The sequence below is a fragment of the Rhineura floridana genome, chromosome 3 (genome assembly GCF_030035675.1).
Source record: "Rhineura floridana isolate rRhiFlo1 chromosome 3, rRhiFlo1.hap2, whole genome shotgun sequence".
In the NCBI taxonomy this organism is placed as follows: Eukaryota; Metazoa; Chordata; class Lepidosauria; order Squamata; family Rhineuridae; genus Rhineura; species Rhineura floridana.
This window is the reverse complement of record NC_084482.1, coordinates 44,348,530-44,363,565: the sequence shown is the minus strand read 5'-3', so window position 1 is coordinate 44,363,565 and position 15,036 is coordinate 44,348,530. Positions and strand designations below refer to the sequence as shown.

The following is a 15,036-nucleotide window of genomic DNA, read 5'->3' as shown; positions in this document are numbered from 1 at the left end:
CCACCCTAGTCAGAGGCAGCATGCTTCTGAAAACCAGTTGCCGGAAGCCTCAGGAGGGGAGAGTGTTCTTGCACTCGGGTCCTGCTTGCGGGCTTCCCCCAGGCACCTGGTTGGCCACTGTGAGAACAGGATGCTGGACTAGATGGGCCACTGGCCTGATCTAGCAGGCTCTTCTTATGTTCCTATGTTCTTATCACTGTCAGTAAAAACCCTGTCTTTACACCAGGGGTGGACAACTTGCAGCCCTGGGCCTAATTTCAAAAGCCTACTGCAAACTATCAGTTCAGACCTCTGGCAAGAGTGATCTGCCCCTCTTCTGGCAGCCTGCTAGGCAGGAAGGGAGAAAGAAAGAGCAAAAGAGAGAGACAGCAAGAAAAGAAGGTGGAGGTGGCAACGAGGGAGAAGTAGAGGCTGGCCAAATCCACTTTTGGCCCTGGTCCCCCATTTACCACTGGCTTCAGTCCCACTCGCTGCCCACATGTAGCTCAACAGATCACCTCCAAGTGAATATGGTCCTCAACAGAAAAAAAAAGGTTTCCTACTCCTGCTTTACACCCAGATAGAGAAAGATTCTTGGGGAGCAACAGACAGGGTTTACTCTCTCTTGCATCCCTGTCTTGGCACCAGATTTTTTCAACAGTGGGTACTCTGTATTTCAAGATATTTTGATGCAGGAAATGTAAATCCTCCTTTTGCCATGGTAAAATATATATTTAATTCTAAATTATTTAATCATTGATAGTTTGGTACCCCCATGGCCAACACATTCTGTTTAATAGCACGGCCAGCTGTTTGTCGTTCTTTCACCGAGCTGCCAATGTTCAGCCAAAACTGCCAACCTCACACCACATGGGCTGTGTTTACACTGTGACACTTACATATCAATTTATGTATAGTACACACACCCCATACACACAGTTCACACAGACACACATGTATAACGTTACCACAGGATGGTCCCCTTGGCTATCCCTGCCTACCATGACGGAGATGGAGGTGATTGCAGGAAGAGTGCAGTCTGGGCATTTTGCAAGGCAGGGGACGTAAGAACATAAAAAGAACCTTGCTGGATCAGGCCAAAAGCCCATTTAGCACTTTGTTCTTATAGTGGCCAACCAGATGCCTAGGAGAAGGCTGCAAACAGAACCCAAGTGCAAGAGTACTCTCTCCACCTGCAATTCCCAGCAACTGGTATTCAGAGACATACTGCCTCTGACAGTGAAGATAGAACATAGCCATCATGATCAGTAGCCATTGATAGCCATATCCTTCATGAATTTGTCTAACAGATCTATACAATCAGCTTTAACAAAGAAGGTACTTTTTTAAAAAAATTTCTCATACTTCCAATGTGAGAAAAAACACAAGCCCCGAATTCACAATGCAGAAAGCTGATTTCTGGACACTCACCCAGATACCTTGTTATGGAAGACTATTGCTCACTTCTTGGTGGGTGAAGATTTCATTCAAGTGTCTGCGGTTCTCCTAACGTAAGAAATGTTTTCCTACTTAGATCATGTACTACCAGCAGGGCATCATGAAAACCACAGTAAAGTCATCGGTCTCCCTGGGAGGGTAAGTTCTGATATCCCTTATACAAAAAAGCACATAAAGTCAAGGTCTAATCAGACATGGTATGATTCAGAAAAATATATGTAGAAATGAATGGTGGAAAATATAGTCTATGGCTGATAGCCAACAGAATACACAATAATGCCCAGTTTCTAATGGACATGCACTTTACTACACAGAGTATGATGTGAATTGTTAGCTCTGTAGACAAGATATACATACACTTCCAATGACAACATAGCAATAAAATGCAGAGGTGTACTAATGCAGAAATATAAAATGCGAAGATAAAATGCACAACAAATCTCAAATATACCAAATGCATTTCAACGTGAAACAAGTCTTCTTCAGTGGCATCTATTCGGACAGCTTCTCTTTGTGCGTGGATTCAGATTATACAATGCTTTAAAATATATAAAAAAATAAAAATATATATGAAAATGCTTTTTATTAACCTAAAAGAATGTACAAATTCATATTAAAATATATTAAAATTAAAAATCAGGCTTTCCATGTTGCTGCTGCAGATATCATTTATGAAAATTACTTTACAATCCTTCCTTAAAGCAGCATAATATAAGCCTTTGTAAACATAACCACTCAGGATTATATTCCAATTCAAGCAAGGATTTAAAATAAATTTTGTCTCAATTGCATACTGTATAAGAGTGACTGTAAGAGTAAGAAGTTAGTACATTTGGGTGAGTAAATTTTTCATGGATAATTGAGACAAATTTTATTTTTTACTGCTTTACAAAAGAATTGTAAAGTAATTTTCATAATAATATCTGCAGCAGCAACATCATGGTAAGCCTGATTTTTAATTTTAATATATTTTTAATATTTAAATTTAAAAATATTAAATTTAAATTAATATTTTAATTTTTAATATATATATATATATATTAATATGAATTGATACATTCTTTTAGGTTTAGGTTTTAGGAGTGAATTACACAGGTGGCCAAATAAGTCTTCCAGCAATTCCAGAACACATAGGTTGCTTGTTTTTCTATATTTGGACTTGCTTGTTTTTTATATGTGGATTCTTTTTAGCTATCTGCTTCTCTTTTATATGATTTAAAAGTCCAAGTCATACATTTGTTTTGAACTATAGTTCTTTATAATATAAAGTATTTAATTCCATTTTTTTGTTCTTTAATTATTTTGTTTGTTTGTGTACACAAACACACACACAAACATCAATGGTTCTGGGAACAATGTATGAATATACTTCCATGTTTACACCACCTATTATTATTTTAATAACTGGTATTTGGAACTAATTGTTCCATTGTCACTTCAAAACACACTACTAAAATGTCTCTGAGTTTGTTTTTTGTAATTGAGATGGTTTTTAACATACTTGATTTTGATTCTAAATAACCTGGTTCTTCTTTCTTCAAGTCTTAAGTTTTTTGCTATTTCTTTTCTGATAAACATCATGAAACAATCTTGAGGTACCAAGAACGAATCACATTAGAGATCTGCATGCCTGCTGGGGTCTAAAACTTTTCCAGCAGAAGCATCTAGAAGCAGAAGCTTTTTATGGGGTTATAGAAAAATCAAATCTAAGGTGACCAGATGTATAAGTTAAACCTGCTGAAATTCCCTCTTCTGCACAACTATTAAACATGCAGGATCCAGACCTCTTTTGCACCTGGCCTCCTGAATGAAAATAATTGCTTGTTTGCTGCCATGCATGAACAAACAATACTGGAAAGGACTGCCAGGCAGATTATGGAAAAAACGCAGGTGCATGCCTGCACTGAATCATGCAGATCTCAGGTCTGCAGCCAGATTTTTGGGGTTTTTTAAACTAAAGTAACATAGAGTTGGATATCTGCCAGGTTGAGTGTCAGCTTACAGAGGCCCAGTTCCCAACAGCTCCTTATTTGAATGACCAAACTGATTGTCCAGAAACATAATTTGGTGCAGCCCTTCCTCAGCTGTAGTACTGTAGAGTGCAGGTAAGACCTCATGTTATGTTAAAATAAAATATCCTTGCACAGAGAAAATAATCATGTCTTGGGGAAGGCTAGGCTAGGCCACTTCTCCTTGATATACTAGCTTTCCATTACATAGATGGTTTTTGATGTGGAGGTGCGTTCAGACCTATGATCCCTCACCTGCATTCCAAAACGTTCAATCCAGGAAGTGCTTTGCCAGGTGATGTTTTGGAATCTGTAGTTCAGCCTTGAGTTCCTCATTGGCATACAACACCTGTATGCCTGTAATAGTTAGTTCACCCTATTTCCTCTTTTGAAGCAAGCTTAATCAGTTCTGCTAACAACATTTGTATCTGTTTTGTGAAATGATGGGTGTAAAATCACTGGCAGGCTAGGCAGGAAATTCCAACTGTTATAATTCACAGCCTGAAATGTTCTTCATATTGTGAAGTCATTAAAGACCTGCATTAATTGTTTCCTTCCTACTGTTCTGGTTAAGACATTGCACGCAGATGATCACCCTGTTTTCATCTCTGATATTTTCAGAATAGTGAAGTACTGTGAACAGTTCCGCTCCAATGACCCCATAATATCAGGATGCCTCCCCAGCAACCCCTGGCTCACAGATGATGTTGATATTTGGGATCTTAATGCAAAGCTGTATGTACTGCATTTACCTTCAGTTTGTGAGTTACATTGACACTACGTAAGAGATGGGCAAATCATTAATTTCAGTTTCTATTTTTTTTTAAAAAAAAAGCCCTCATGAAAATTTATCAGCATTTTAGTGTGAATTTCTTCTAATATACACATTATGTATGCATTTTTGCCTGACACATTTTTGCAAAGCAATTTCCCCCAATATAATGCATTTTTGTATGCAATTTTCACTAATAAATACACTGATGTGCCCACTTTACCCTAGTATATGCATTTTTGTGCTCATTACTTGGAGAAATTCATTGCACAATTTGGAGATGTGTGGATTTAAAAGAATGACTTTTTTTTCTTGTATTGTTTCAGAAAGTGTGGATTAGAAAGAGGCACCTGGGTTTGTGTATATATATGAGCATGATCAGTGAATTCTTCTTTGTGGTCATTATTATTTTGAGCAGATTTGCTAGAGGAAAATATTTTAGACCAGTTCATCCACTGACCAAGGCCAAACTACTGAGTGGCTGAAATGTGTTGGGCTTTTGTTATAATAAATACTATTTTTTCAAGCATTTTGAGGTTCCCTCCCTTTTTTCCTTTCTTTTGCCTTTGGATGCTTGCCACCTTCTGCTGTTGGGTTAGAAAGGTTCACCTTTAAATGTGCACTGAATCAAATTTCTCCCCCATCCCTAACTTTTGTTTGTTTGTTTAACCTCAAAGCAACTTCTGGCTGTTTCTAGACTTCAATTTACTCATTCCTCTCCTTTCCTGCATCATATGAGTGGTGGACAGGATTGCCTTGTCTTCACCTGGAAATGTCCTTTGAAAGTTCTGAGGCATAGAAAGAGAGAAGATGCAACTGTTGTGCTTTTTGCTCTCTTGCTCCATCAAGTGTATTCTTCTTTTCTGCGTTCTTTAGAAAGCACAACCTTAGAAAAGAGGAGGCAAAGGATTGATAGATCAATAGATGTGATAGCACAGATTCCTTACTCAGCCCTTCAAAGGGCCAGCACCACATCAGGATGAAGACCTTGCAGTCTTCCCCTCTGTTTTGGTAGCTGTACCCAAACGTAACAGACATGGCTTTCTTTCAAAAGCAGAGGAAAGGCACTTGTAATATGAATGAGCAGCCTGACTGGTGTAGGTTTCACATGCACATTACAAAGTGATTTCAAAAGAGCCACTTCAAGCCCCATGTGTATGGGCCATAAGAACAGGGGTGGATAATATTTTTTTCTGTTGAGAACCACATTCCATCAAGAATAATCTTGGGGGGGTATGCCAATGGTGGGTAGGGTCAGAAATAGTGATGGGTGGGGTTCAAACCAGTGGTTGGCAGGGACAAAGGCAAAAGTGGATGAGACCAGAGCCAAATAGGGGAAAACACACCCCATTTCCCTCAATTTTGCCATCCCTTTTCCCCTCTCTCTGCCATCTTCCATCCCCCCTCCCCCTTTGCCACTTGTAGAAAATTAGGCAGAAGGCTGCAGGTTGCCTGCCTCTGGCTGCAGAGCTAACCAGAGAGTGATCTCCTGTTTGCTGCAGGTGTCATCACGAAGACTCTTGTTACGTGTGCATTCTCCAAAATGTAATGAGGATTTATGCTTTGTTCTCCAACAATGAAAGTCAAGAATACCAGCTCAGGGAAGCTGTTGTGTTATGAATCAAATTAGAATCAGATACTTTGGGTATAATGATTCTGCCATATGCATCAATGCTTAATTATCAGTTACTTTAATGGCCTGGCCTCAGGAACCCCTTATGGCATATTGGAAAATAGTGGAAAAATCTCTTTACCACCATCTCTCTCTCTCTCTCTTGTGTGTGTGTGTGTGTGTGTGTGTTGTGTAGGGCTTCTGCTTTCTGTTAAAAGAAATAGATAGGCAACTTGAATCTCACAGGAACTTATTTCACAAAGAAACAGTACAACATCTTTGTAATCAAACTTTTGCAGGGTGGAAATCCCCACCAAAGCACGCGTGGAGAGATGGGCCTTCAATTTTAGTGAGCTGATGAGGGATCCCAAAGGCCGTCAGAGCTTCCAACTGTTCCTGAAGAAAGAGTTCAGTGGTGGGTGTGAAACTGGGTCTGCTTTTCCACCTCTCTAGTTCCTCTTTAAAAACTCCAATGTCACACTTGGCCGGCTGAGATGAACCTCGTTTTCAGAAAATCATTTCCTCCCTTTACAATAGGTGAGGTGATCTGAGGTAACTGTGCACATCCATAAAGAGGATAATTGTAGCTTTTGCCCAAGGAATTAGCATCTACAAAGCTATCAAGTGGCTCAGGACATAAAACAGCATTAAACCCGCAACCACAAAGGGGTTTCTGTGATGTGTTAAAAGGGCTTGAAAATACAAAGCTTTTGCACTTTGTAGATCCTCTCTGTACCTGGAAAGCCACAAAGAAATAGGGTAAGAAATTGGATGCCAGATGCAAGAGAACACAGGGCTTCTGTACTTTTAATATTTGTATAGGAGTAGGAATCCTAGAAAGGACAGCTTGTTGTGAAGGAGATGTAAGAGAATCTACACCTGCTGGCACCTCCTCTTCTAGAAAAGCATTCCAGGTTCTCCTTTGCATTTGACCACACTAGAATTACATTCATTCAGTTTAAGATCTTGACTTCAAAGATTTCATATCATGAGGTACTGCTTCTCTTTCTTTTTCAATTCAGGGGAGAACCTGGGATTTTGGGAAGCTTGTGAAGATCTGAAGTATGGAGACCAATCCAAGGTGAAAGAAAAAGCAGAAGAAATTTACAAGTGAGCATAGTATAGCATTCAGACAATTTCCTGGTGTCTTTTTTAAAAACTTTTTCTGTTATTGTAACCCCCGCCCCACTAATTTAGAGTTTCTTTCATGTGTTTATGAGGATTTTAAAGCTCTGGTAATCCATGCAAATTCACTTTGGATAAAGTCTTCATGTGACTCAGTTACACATAGATCTCTGCCATGTGATATGTAGAGAAAGCTACTTTACAGTGGGAAGCAGTGTCACATGAATTCATCCTAAGACTATGATAGTAAGCATATATACCAGGAAACAAGCAGTGTCAGAATTTTACTCAGAATGAATTTTTTTTTAAACACTGGAAGACTTGACTACCTACATTGTCTGATACTTCTACACTGAGGAGTGTTTAGAATATTCTAAGTGAAATGCCAACTGAAGCACTGAGAAGTCTCTTAGTGGTTCTGGTGGAAGATTGGTCTCCTCAGTAACGTTAATGCTGCTCATCATTAGATATACGCACAACATTTGAGATACAGGGGGACCTTATTTATTTATTTGTGATTGCAGTTATATCCCACCTTTCCTCGAAGGAGCTGAAGGTGGTGTACATGCTTCTCCCCCTCTCCATTTTGTCCTTACAACAACCCTGTGAGGTAGGTTAGGCTGAGAGGCAGTGACAGGCCTAAGGTCAACCAGTGAGCTTCATGGCCAAGTGGGAATTTGAACCCTGGTCTCCCAGGTCATAGTCCAACACTCTAACCACTTTGCCACACTGGCTTGTCAGAGAGCAAGAAGTGCATTCTACTGGTCAATGAAAAAATGGAAATGGACTGCCTTCAAGTTGATTCTGACTTATGGCAACCCTATGAATAAGGTTTTCATGGTAAGCAGTATACAGAGGTTTACCATTGCCTTCCTCTGAGGCTGAGAGGCAGTGACTGGCCCAAGGTCATCTGGTGAGCTTCATGGCTGTGTGGGGATTTGAATCCTGGTCTCCCAGGTCGTAGTCCAACACTAACCACTATGCCACACTGGTTCTCCTGTTGGTCAATAGAAGATTTAGATCTGCCTTGGAACAAGAAGAGTGTTCCTGCATTCTCTCCTCCCCTACTTTTTTCTTCTTTATTACTTTCAATTTCAGAACCTTCCTGGCACCGGGAGCAAGGCGCTGGATCAATATTGATGGCACCACTATGGGCATCACAGTCAGAGGCCTCAAACATCCTCATCGCTATGTCTTAGATGCCGCACAGACTCATATTTATATGCTGATGAAAAAGGTTTGTCATTTTTGCTTACAAATCCAGCTTGTCTGTCTTTTCCAGCTATCCAAGGGGCTTCACCAGAACTTCCACACAAACCTACCTGAAAGAAGCAGTACTTGCCTTTAGCCTGAATCTACCTTGGCGAAGTTTGAAGAAAACAAAATAAAATTCTTGGGACAGACTTAGGATAGTTCCTGTTGAGGCTGGCTCTAGCCTTATTTTGGCTACAAATAACCAAAGTTACCCTTTGATGAGAAAGGAACTAAATATATTCCTTCTACACCAGAAAATGCTTTTGTAAGTGCCAGGAATGAGGGGTCCCCAATGTATACAATGGGAGTAATTATGAAAATAGGAGGCAAAGTAGAGTGCCCTTGATCTTTGCCGTTTGCACCCAAGGCTACACAGAGCTAGAGTTCTTAATTTCTCTGGCACTTCCCTGTAGTGTATTTAAAGCTGAGCCATGGTTTGTTTAGCCACTGCATGGCTTGTTTGGACACCCAAATCCAGCGTAGCAGACTAATCACGGCTTGTTTTAACTATGGTTTAGCGTTATGTCTAAAACCAACAGCTTCGCTTAACTATGGCTTGTTTGGCCACCCTACCTCAGGCACTTGCTAAGCTGCAGCGGCATGAGCAGCTAAAAGACAAACCAATCTTTGGAGAAATAAGCCATGGCTTGTTGGCTCGTCTATATAAGAACACAGAAAGCTGCTTTGTACTGAGTGTGGGCATGGGTCCATCAAGCTCAGTATTGTCTACACTGAACTGGCAGTGGCTGTCCAGGATTTCAAGAACAGTTCTCTCCCAGACCTGCCTGGAGATGCTGGGGATTGAATGTAAAGCAGATGTTCGAACACCTTCCCCCCCGAGCTATGGCCCTCCATCATCTGTAACACAACTTGTGGTTTGTTGAACAAACCATGGTTAAAACAAGCCATGGCTAACGTGTGAATGCAGTCACTGTGTCATGATATTTCTGCCTTTTCCATCCTGGCTCCCTTTTTTACACACCTACCTCTTTTCCTGTATGGCTGATCTAAGACCAATAACAGCAGAAGCAATGACCTAGAGAAGGTTATGAAGATAGCATTTAGTGAAGTGAGAAATGGAGAACCTCAGGCCCAAAGGCCAAATGTGGCCCTCCAACTGTCTCTATCTGGCCTTCAAAACTCTCCCCAAGCAACATCCCTCGCTGTCCCTGTCCAGAGCTTGGAAAAGTTACTTTTTTGAACTACAACTCCCATCATCCCCAGCCAGCAACATGCTGGCTGGGGCTGATGGGAGCTGTAGTTCAAAAAAGTAACTTTTCCAAGCTCTGCCTGTTTCACACCCTGAGAGTTTTTGCCTGGCTGAAATGAATCCTTGAACTCTGATAATGCCTGTTGCTTGCCTGAATGGAGATAGAGAAGGCTGTGTTAGTGTGTGTAGAAACTAGCCTACTGTGAAATGAAATGGACTGCCTTCAGGTTGATTCCGACTTATGAATAGGGTTTTCATGGTAAGCCGTATTCAGAGGGGATTTACCATTTGCCTTCCTCTGAGGCTGAGAGGCAGTGACTGGCCCAAGGTCACCCAGTGAGCTTCATGGCTGTGTGGGGATTTGAACCCTGGTCTCCCAGGTCGCAGTCCAACACCTTAACCACTACACCACTCTGGCTCTCAGCCTACTGCAAAGGTAAAATTTAAATTCATTACTCCACTTATTTTTGCCTCTGGCCCCTCCCACCACTGGCATGTGGCCTTCTCAGGGTTGCCCAGAAGGAAATGAGGCCCTCGTGCTGAAAAAGGTTTCCCACTACTGAATTAAACAATCAACTTATTTCTCTGGGGTTCAGCTTTTTAGAGTATTTAAAAACTCTTTTAGGATGCTTTTAGAAATTGTAATGCAGCCACAGGAAACTTAAGTTCAGCTCACACCGACTGCAGCTTGAAACAGGAGATTGAGGTAGGAAGGGAAATAGTATGTTTGTCCTTTCCCCTAAGCATGTCACCCAGTTTGTTAAGGTGATCTATATACAGCTAGATAGTCTGATGTGTGTCGGGGGGGGCAGGTGGGGGCAAGGCAAGCTAAATCATTTTGGGTCACTACAAGAATTGTAGATCTGTAGAACCACATGTTTAAGGCACCAGAAGGCCATCTAGCCCAAATGGTCCAAAGTCAGGACCATCTTATCTCTTCTTGTCTTGATGAAGCTATGTCATTCCATCTACGGTAGGCCATGCTTAGGGAAAGTTGCCTGCAAAGTTGCTTGCTTACATGATAGCAGCTCTGGGGTGACTTCTGCTAATTTATTTATTTATTACATTTATATACAGTACCACCCCATAGCCAAAGCTTTCTGGGTGGTTTACAGCAATTAAAAACAATAAAAACAAATATACAAATTTTAAAACACAAAAACAATTTAAAAACACAATTTTTAGAAAAAATTAAAAACAATTTAAAATTTAATGTATCATTAAATTTAATGTATCAAACCATACCTCTCAAGGATTCATAGCACATAACCTTAAAAAAAAATTCCTACTCCTTATCTGTAGCTATGACTTGGTAAAACATGCCCTTGAAAAAGGGAGGAGAGGAACTAATGGCATGTTTAGTCCTTCCTAGAATGAGAACCTCTTCCTCAGCTCTTACTGAATGCTTTGGCCCCAGAGTTCTAACCACATGCACATTAATTTAACCAGTGGTTTTCATAACACATATTTAATGTGGAGAAAGCATGGTCTCTTGTGCTATTGGGTAAAATTGTCCTCTTCCCCTGCCCCCCCAGCCTCTTTGACTCCTAAACAGCTGTAAGGAGAGATGATTTTAATTAGGATGCTTGTAATCTATAACTACCAGTTTCCCTTTTCTTCTCCCCAGTAGGATTCTTATGGTCGCTATTTAAAGTCTCCAGTATATAAGGAAATGCTATCCAAAGCAATTGTACCACAAGAAGCTGTGAAAAAAAGGCAAGTGGATTGAGGTTTAATTGTGGGTTATTTGCTGTTGCTTTAAATGAGGGCACTAAAAACAAAGGGCCGGGGGGGGGGGCTGAGCAAAAATTACTGTGATTTAAACATTTGCATAATTTAAAGTAGGTCTTCATTTGTGTGTGTGTGTGTGTGCGCACATGAGGGGTGGAGGTGGAGCCTGGTTTAGAAACAGATAACCCTCTTTTGGAGTGAGCAGTCTGCAGATGCTTGCTTCCAGAAAGGAATGGATTGGCTATTGCAGAAAATCTTTTACTTAAACAGCAGCCTGACATGTGCTTTGGCCACTAACGTTCAACTTTCCCTCTTTCTCGGAGGTACTTTAAAGCAATAGCAGAACAGACACAGTTGCACCTTGCATTGCTGTTGGTTGTCATGGAAACCATCCTATGGTAGCCCAATGTGAAGGCTCTTCAAGCTGATTTATTGACATATAAGAGCAGTAGCAGCAGCAATAATAATAATAATAATAATAATAATTAGTAGTGGTTGTGTATTCATAGAATGCTTTTCCAAAAGAGCTTCACATGCATAATCTCAATATCTTCACAAGCATCCTTGTATGGTGGGCCTTTAGGTTATCCTCATATTGCAGAAGGGCCCAGCTGGGACTGAGAAACACCACCTTCCCTAAAGGCCAGCCACTGAGTTTATGCTAGAGGTGAGATTCGAAGCCTGTGACATCAAGGCCTTAAAACTACATGCTACACTACTTATCAGTAAAGACTACACAAGGGAAAAGATGACTGAGGATGCTCTTGAAAGGGAAACAAACAAACTCTTTGTAATCCCAACCCCTATTTACTACTACAAGGCTTCATGGAATCAACCCTAGAAGCCCCCACATTAGCCCTTGGTAATGACTCCATGATTAGAAAGCACATCCTTTCCGTTCAGATACTTAATTCGTATCACTTGTTCATGCTAGTTCCAGTTGCCCATCTCCCCATCATTTTGATTGAACTTTTAATGAGCCAAAAGATGTAACTGCTCCTTTCTGAGAAGAACCATTCCTTGCAATTTCCCCAGCATCTCTCCACACCTAAGGGTGCAGAAATACACAATTATAGAGTTGTGAGGCCCATTTAATCCTAATATACCTTTTGGTCTCCAGGGCTGAGCTCTGGAAAAAAACACAAAAACAACCACCCGCAGTTGCAAGAAAAGTTGGCTGTGCACTGTGCTATTTGGCTACTATTTATGAAGTCACCAAGAAATCTCTCCTCAACCCCTGGAGCAGTTCTGCAATACTTTTAAAAAAATACCCTTTTTTCCAATAACAGAAGGGGGCAAACATTGGAATGTGTACATGCTGCTCTTTTTTAAAAATAAAAAAGGCAGACAGCCTGTTGAAGTGGGGCACAAAGGAAGAGACGGATGTCTGGCATGGCATTCTGCTTGCTCTCATGTAAACCACAAAGCTGAGAGCTCACTATTCAGGAGAAGCATGTGCTGCAGCTTCTTTTTAAATGTTACACTTGCCTTTACCTTTAAGTGAAGGCATCATCAGCTATGCCGCCCAACAAGATCAGCCTCAAAAGACCTTCTCTCTATCCCATCAGTCAAAACAGCCAGACTGGTGAGGACTAGAGAGAGGGCTTTTTCAGTTGTGGCTCCCACCCTGTGGAACTCCCTCCCAAATAATCTCCGCCATGCCCCCTCTATAATGAGTTTCCGCCGGGCTGTGAAGACCTGGCTCTTCAGGCAGGCTTTTCGGGTGGGCTGGATTTTATCATTATTGTTTTCAGATTTTTAACGTCTATTATATTTGTATGACTATTTTGTACGTTGCCCAGAGTGGCTGGATAGCCAGCCAGATGGGCGACTAAGAAATTAAATAAATAAATAAATATTTATACATACCCTGCCTTCCGGCCAAAGGCACTCAAGGCAGCTTACAAAAAACACAAATATAAAAATACAATATAAAATACTTCCATAAGATAATACAATTTACAAAATACAATTTACAAAAGTTAAATAACTGCTCTTAGGCTAACAATGTAAGATGCACGACACATGAGGGAAAAGGGACAGGGAAGAACAAAGAAAAAAGCACGCTCAGGCACCAGTTCTTAAATTACAGTTCTTATCATGACCAGCTAAAATGGAAGCAGGTACCCCGATAGCATGGTGGCTCCTGGGGAGGGCAAGGACAGCTAGTCGCTCAGCAGAGGCGATGAAACAGCTCACGGATGGATCAGCTTTGGCATGGAAACAAAACACATCCTTGCTGCTGAAGCCATGAGGCATCCTGGTGAGCACGTTGCGCGGTGCCCCTCTCAGTGTCCTCCTCGAGGCTTCCCTAATGGCCTTTAGATGGCCTTTTCCAGCAAACCTCTAGTATTCTGCTTCTTTATGAACGCTTTTTTTCTCCTGTGTGTGTCATGGTTTTTTAAAATTATTTTCATGCTGTTTTATTGTTTTTGTACTTGTAAGCCACTTTTTGTAGTTTTCTTTTAATCAAAAGGAGGCCTATGCATGTTAATAACATATTAAGGGCCAAGCTAATGTTATGGCAGCAGACTCATGTCTTAGAAAGTAGATCGCTACCAAACACCTGTGGAATACAAGTGAGCAAATCCATCAGTTTTGCTTTCTCTCAGTTTCTCATTTTTCTAGTCTTAAGTTCAGTTCTTCACATTTCCAAGTCAGTTTGCAATTGTAAAAAAATCCCTCATGAAAATTCAACAGTATTTTAATTCAAATGTCTCCTAATATACACATTTTTGTGCAATTTTGCCTACTACACACAGTTTTGCAAAACAATTTCCCCTGATACAATGCATTCTTGTATGTTATTTCTATGGATTTATGTATTTTTATGCATACTTTACTCTAGGATATGCATTTTTGTACACATTACTTGGCTGGAGAACTGCATTACAAAATTTGGAGAAGTGTGAATTTTGAAGGATGGCTGGGTTTCAGTTCTCACATTTCTTTCAAAAAGTGCAAATTAGGTAGATTTTCCTGTAAGTGCAAACTGAATTGCATTTCCCCCCATTCCTAGTGAAGAGTGGAAGAGAGCTGTCACAAGCAAGAAGTGGTAGACAGAGAGGGTAGCTGAAGCTGCCTTTTGCTATGAAAAATAACATAGAAATATATTACATAATGAATAAACCCTTCTTCTGCCTGCTGCTTCTCTCCACCCCTTTCCGTGGGCGGTTTTTCTCCCAGCTGGGCATATTTCTAGTCCCGGGGTATATAGCAGGTTGTGAAGAAAAGCAGTGGGCAGCAATAATAATAGTTTCCCATTTGAATCTCTCCTTGCTTTGCAGCTGTTTGGCAACAAACACTGCTCTAAGACATGGATCTACTGCTGAGTGTGTAGACTCCAGTGGAGACATGTATTATATCTCTGTTGATGGCATTAGAATGACCAATGGCTTTACATTGACAAAGGGTCAATGACCTAGAACTAGGTCCTCAACTGCTGCTGCTAACATTTAGATCTGCATTCAGAATCTGTTAGGTCTGTATTAGCAAGAGAGAGTTCAGGGTTACTAAGTACAGTAGGGCCCGCTTACCGGCGCTTCGCATTCCAGCGTTCTGCTAATGCGGCGGCAGGAAATTCCACTTTTTAAAGCCCATTTTGCGACATTTTGTGACATTTTTGTGCGACGGCCCCATTATAGTCTATGGGTTCCGCTTTACGGCGATTTCCGCTTTACGGCAGGGGCCTGGTCCCTAATCCGCCATATAAGCGGGGCCCTACTGTATAACATTTGTCTAGACAGAGAATTGCCATAGGGTAATCAAAACCAGTTTTTAGTGAACCTAGATTAAGCATGTGTTTGAATACTCAAAGTATAATCTTGAAGGTTTTATGTTTATGGGCTGCTTCACATTTTGTGTCAATTGTGTTTATGTGGCAATA

At 40.8% G+C, this 15,036-nt stretch overlaps 1 protein-coding gene across 4 annotated transcripts in view; it reads left to right on the top strand.

The window, feature by feature from the left end:
* The window catches only part of RGS9 (regulator of G protein signaling 9), a 104,324-nt gene that overhangs the window by 64,102 nt on the left and 25,186 nt on the right, over nucleotides 1–15,036 (top strand). For all 4 annotated transcript variants that reach the window (XM_061615599.1, XM_061615601.1, XM_061615597.1 and 1 more), the window contains 6 exons: nucleotides 1,514–1,575; nucleotides 4,068–4,181; nucleotides 6,130–6,245; nucleotides 6,853–6,940; nucleotides 8,054–8,192; nucleotides 11,050–11,135. In XM_061615599.1, the coding sequence (XP_061471583.1) occupies nucleotides 1,514–1,575; nucleotides 4,068–4,181; nucleotides 6,130–6,245; nucleotides 6,853–6,940; nucleotides 8,054–8,192; nucleotides 11,050–11,135 (605 nt within the window). The remainder of the gene's footprint in view (nucleotides 1–1,513; nucleotides 1,576–4,067; nucleotides 4,182–6,129; nucleotides 6,246–6,852; nucleotides 6,941–8,053; nucleotides 8,193–11,049; nucleotides 11,136–15,036) is intronic.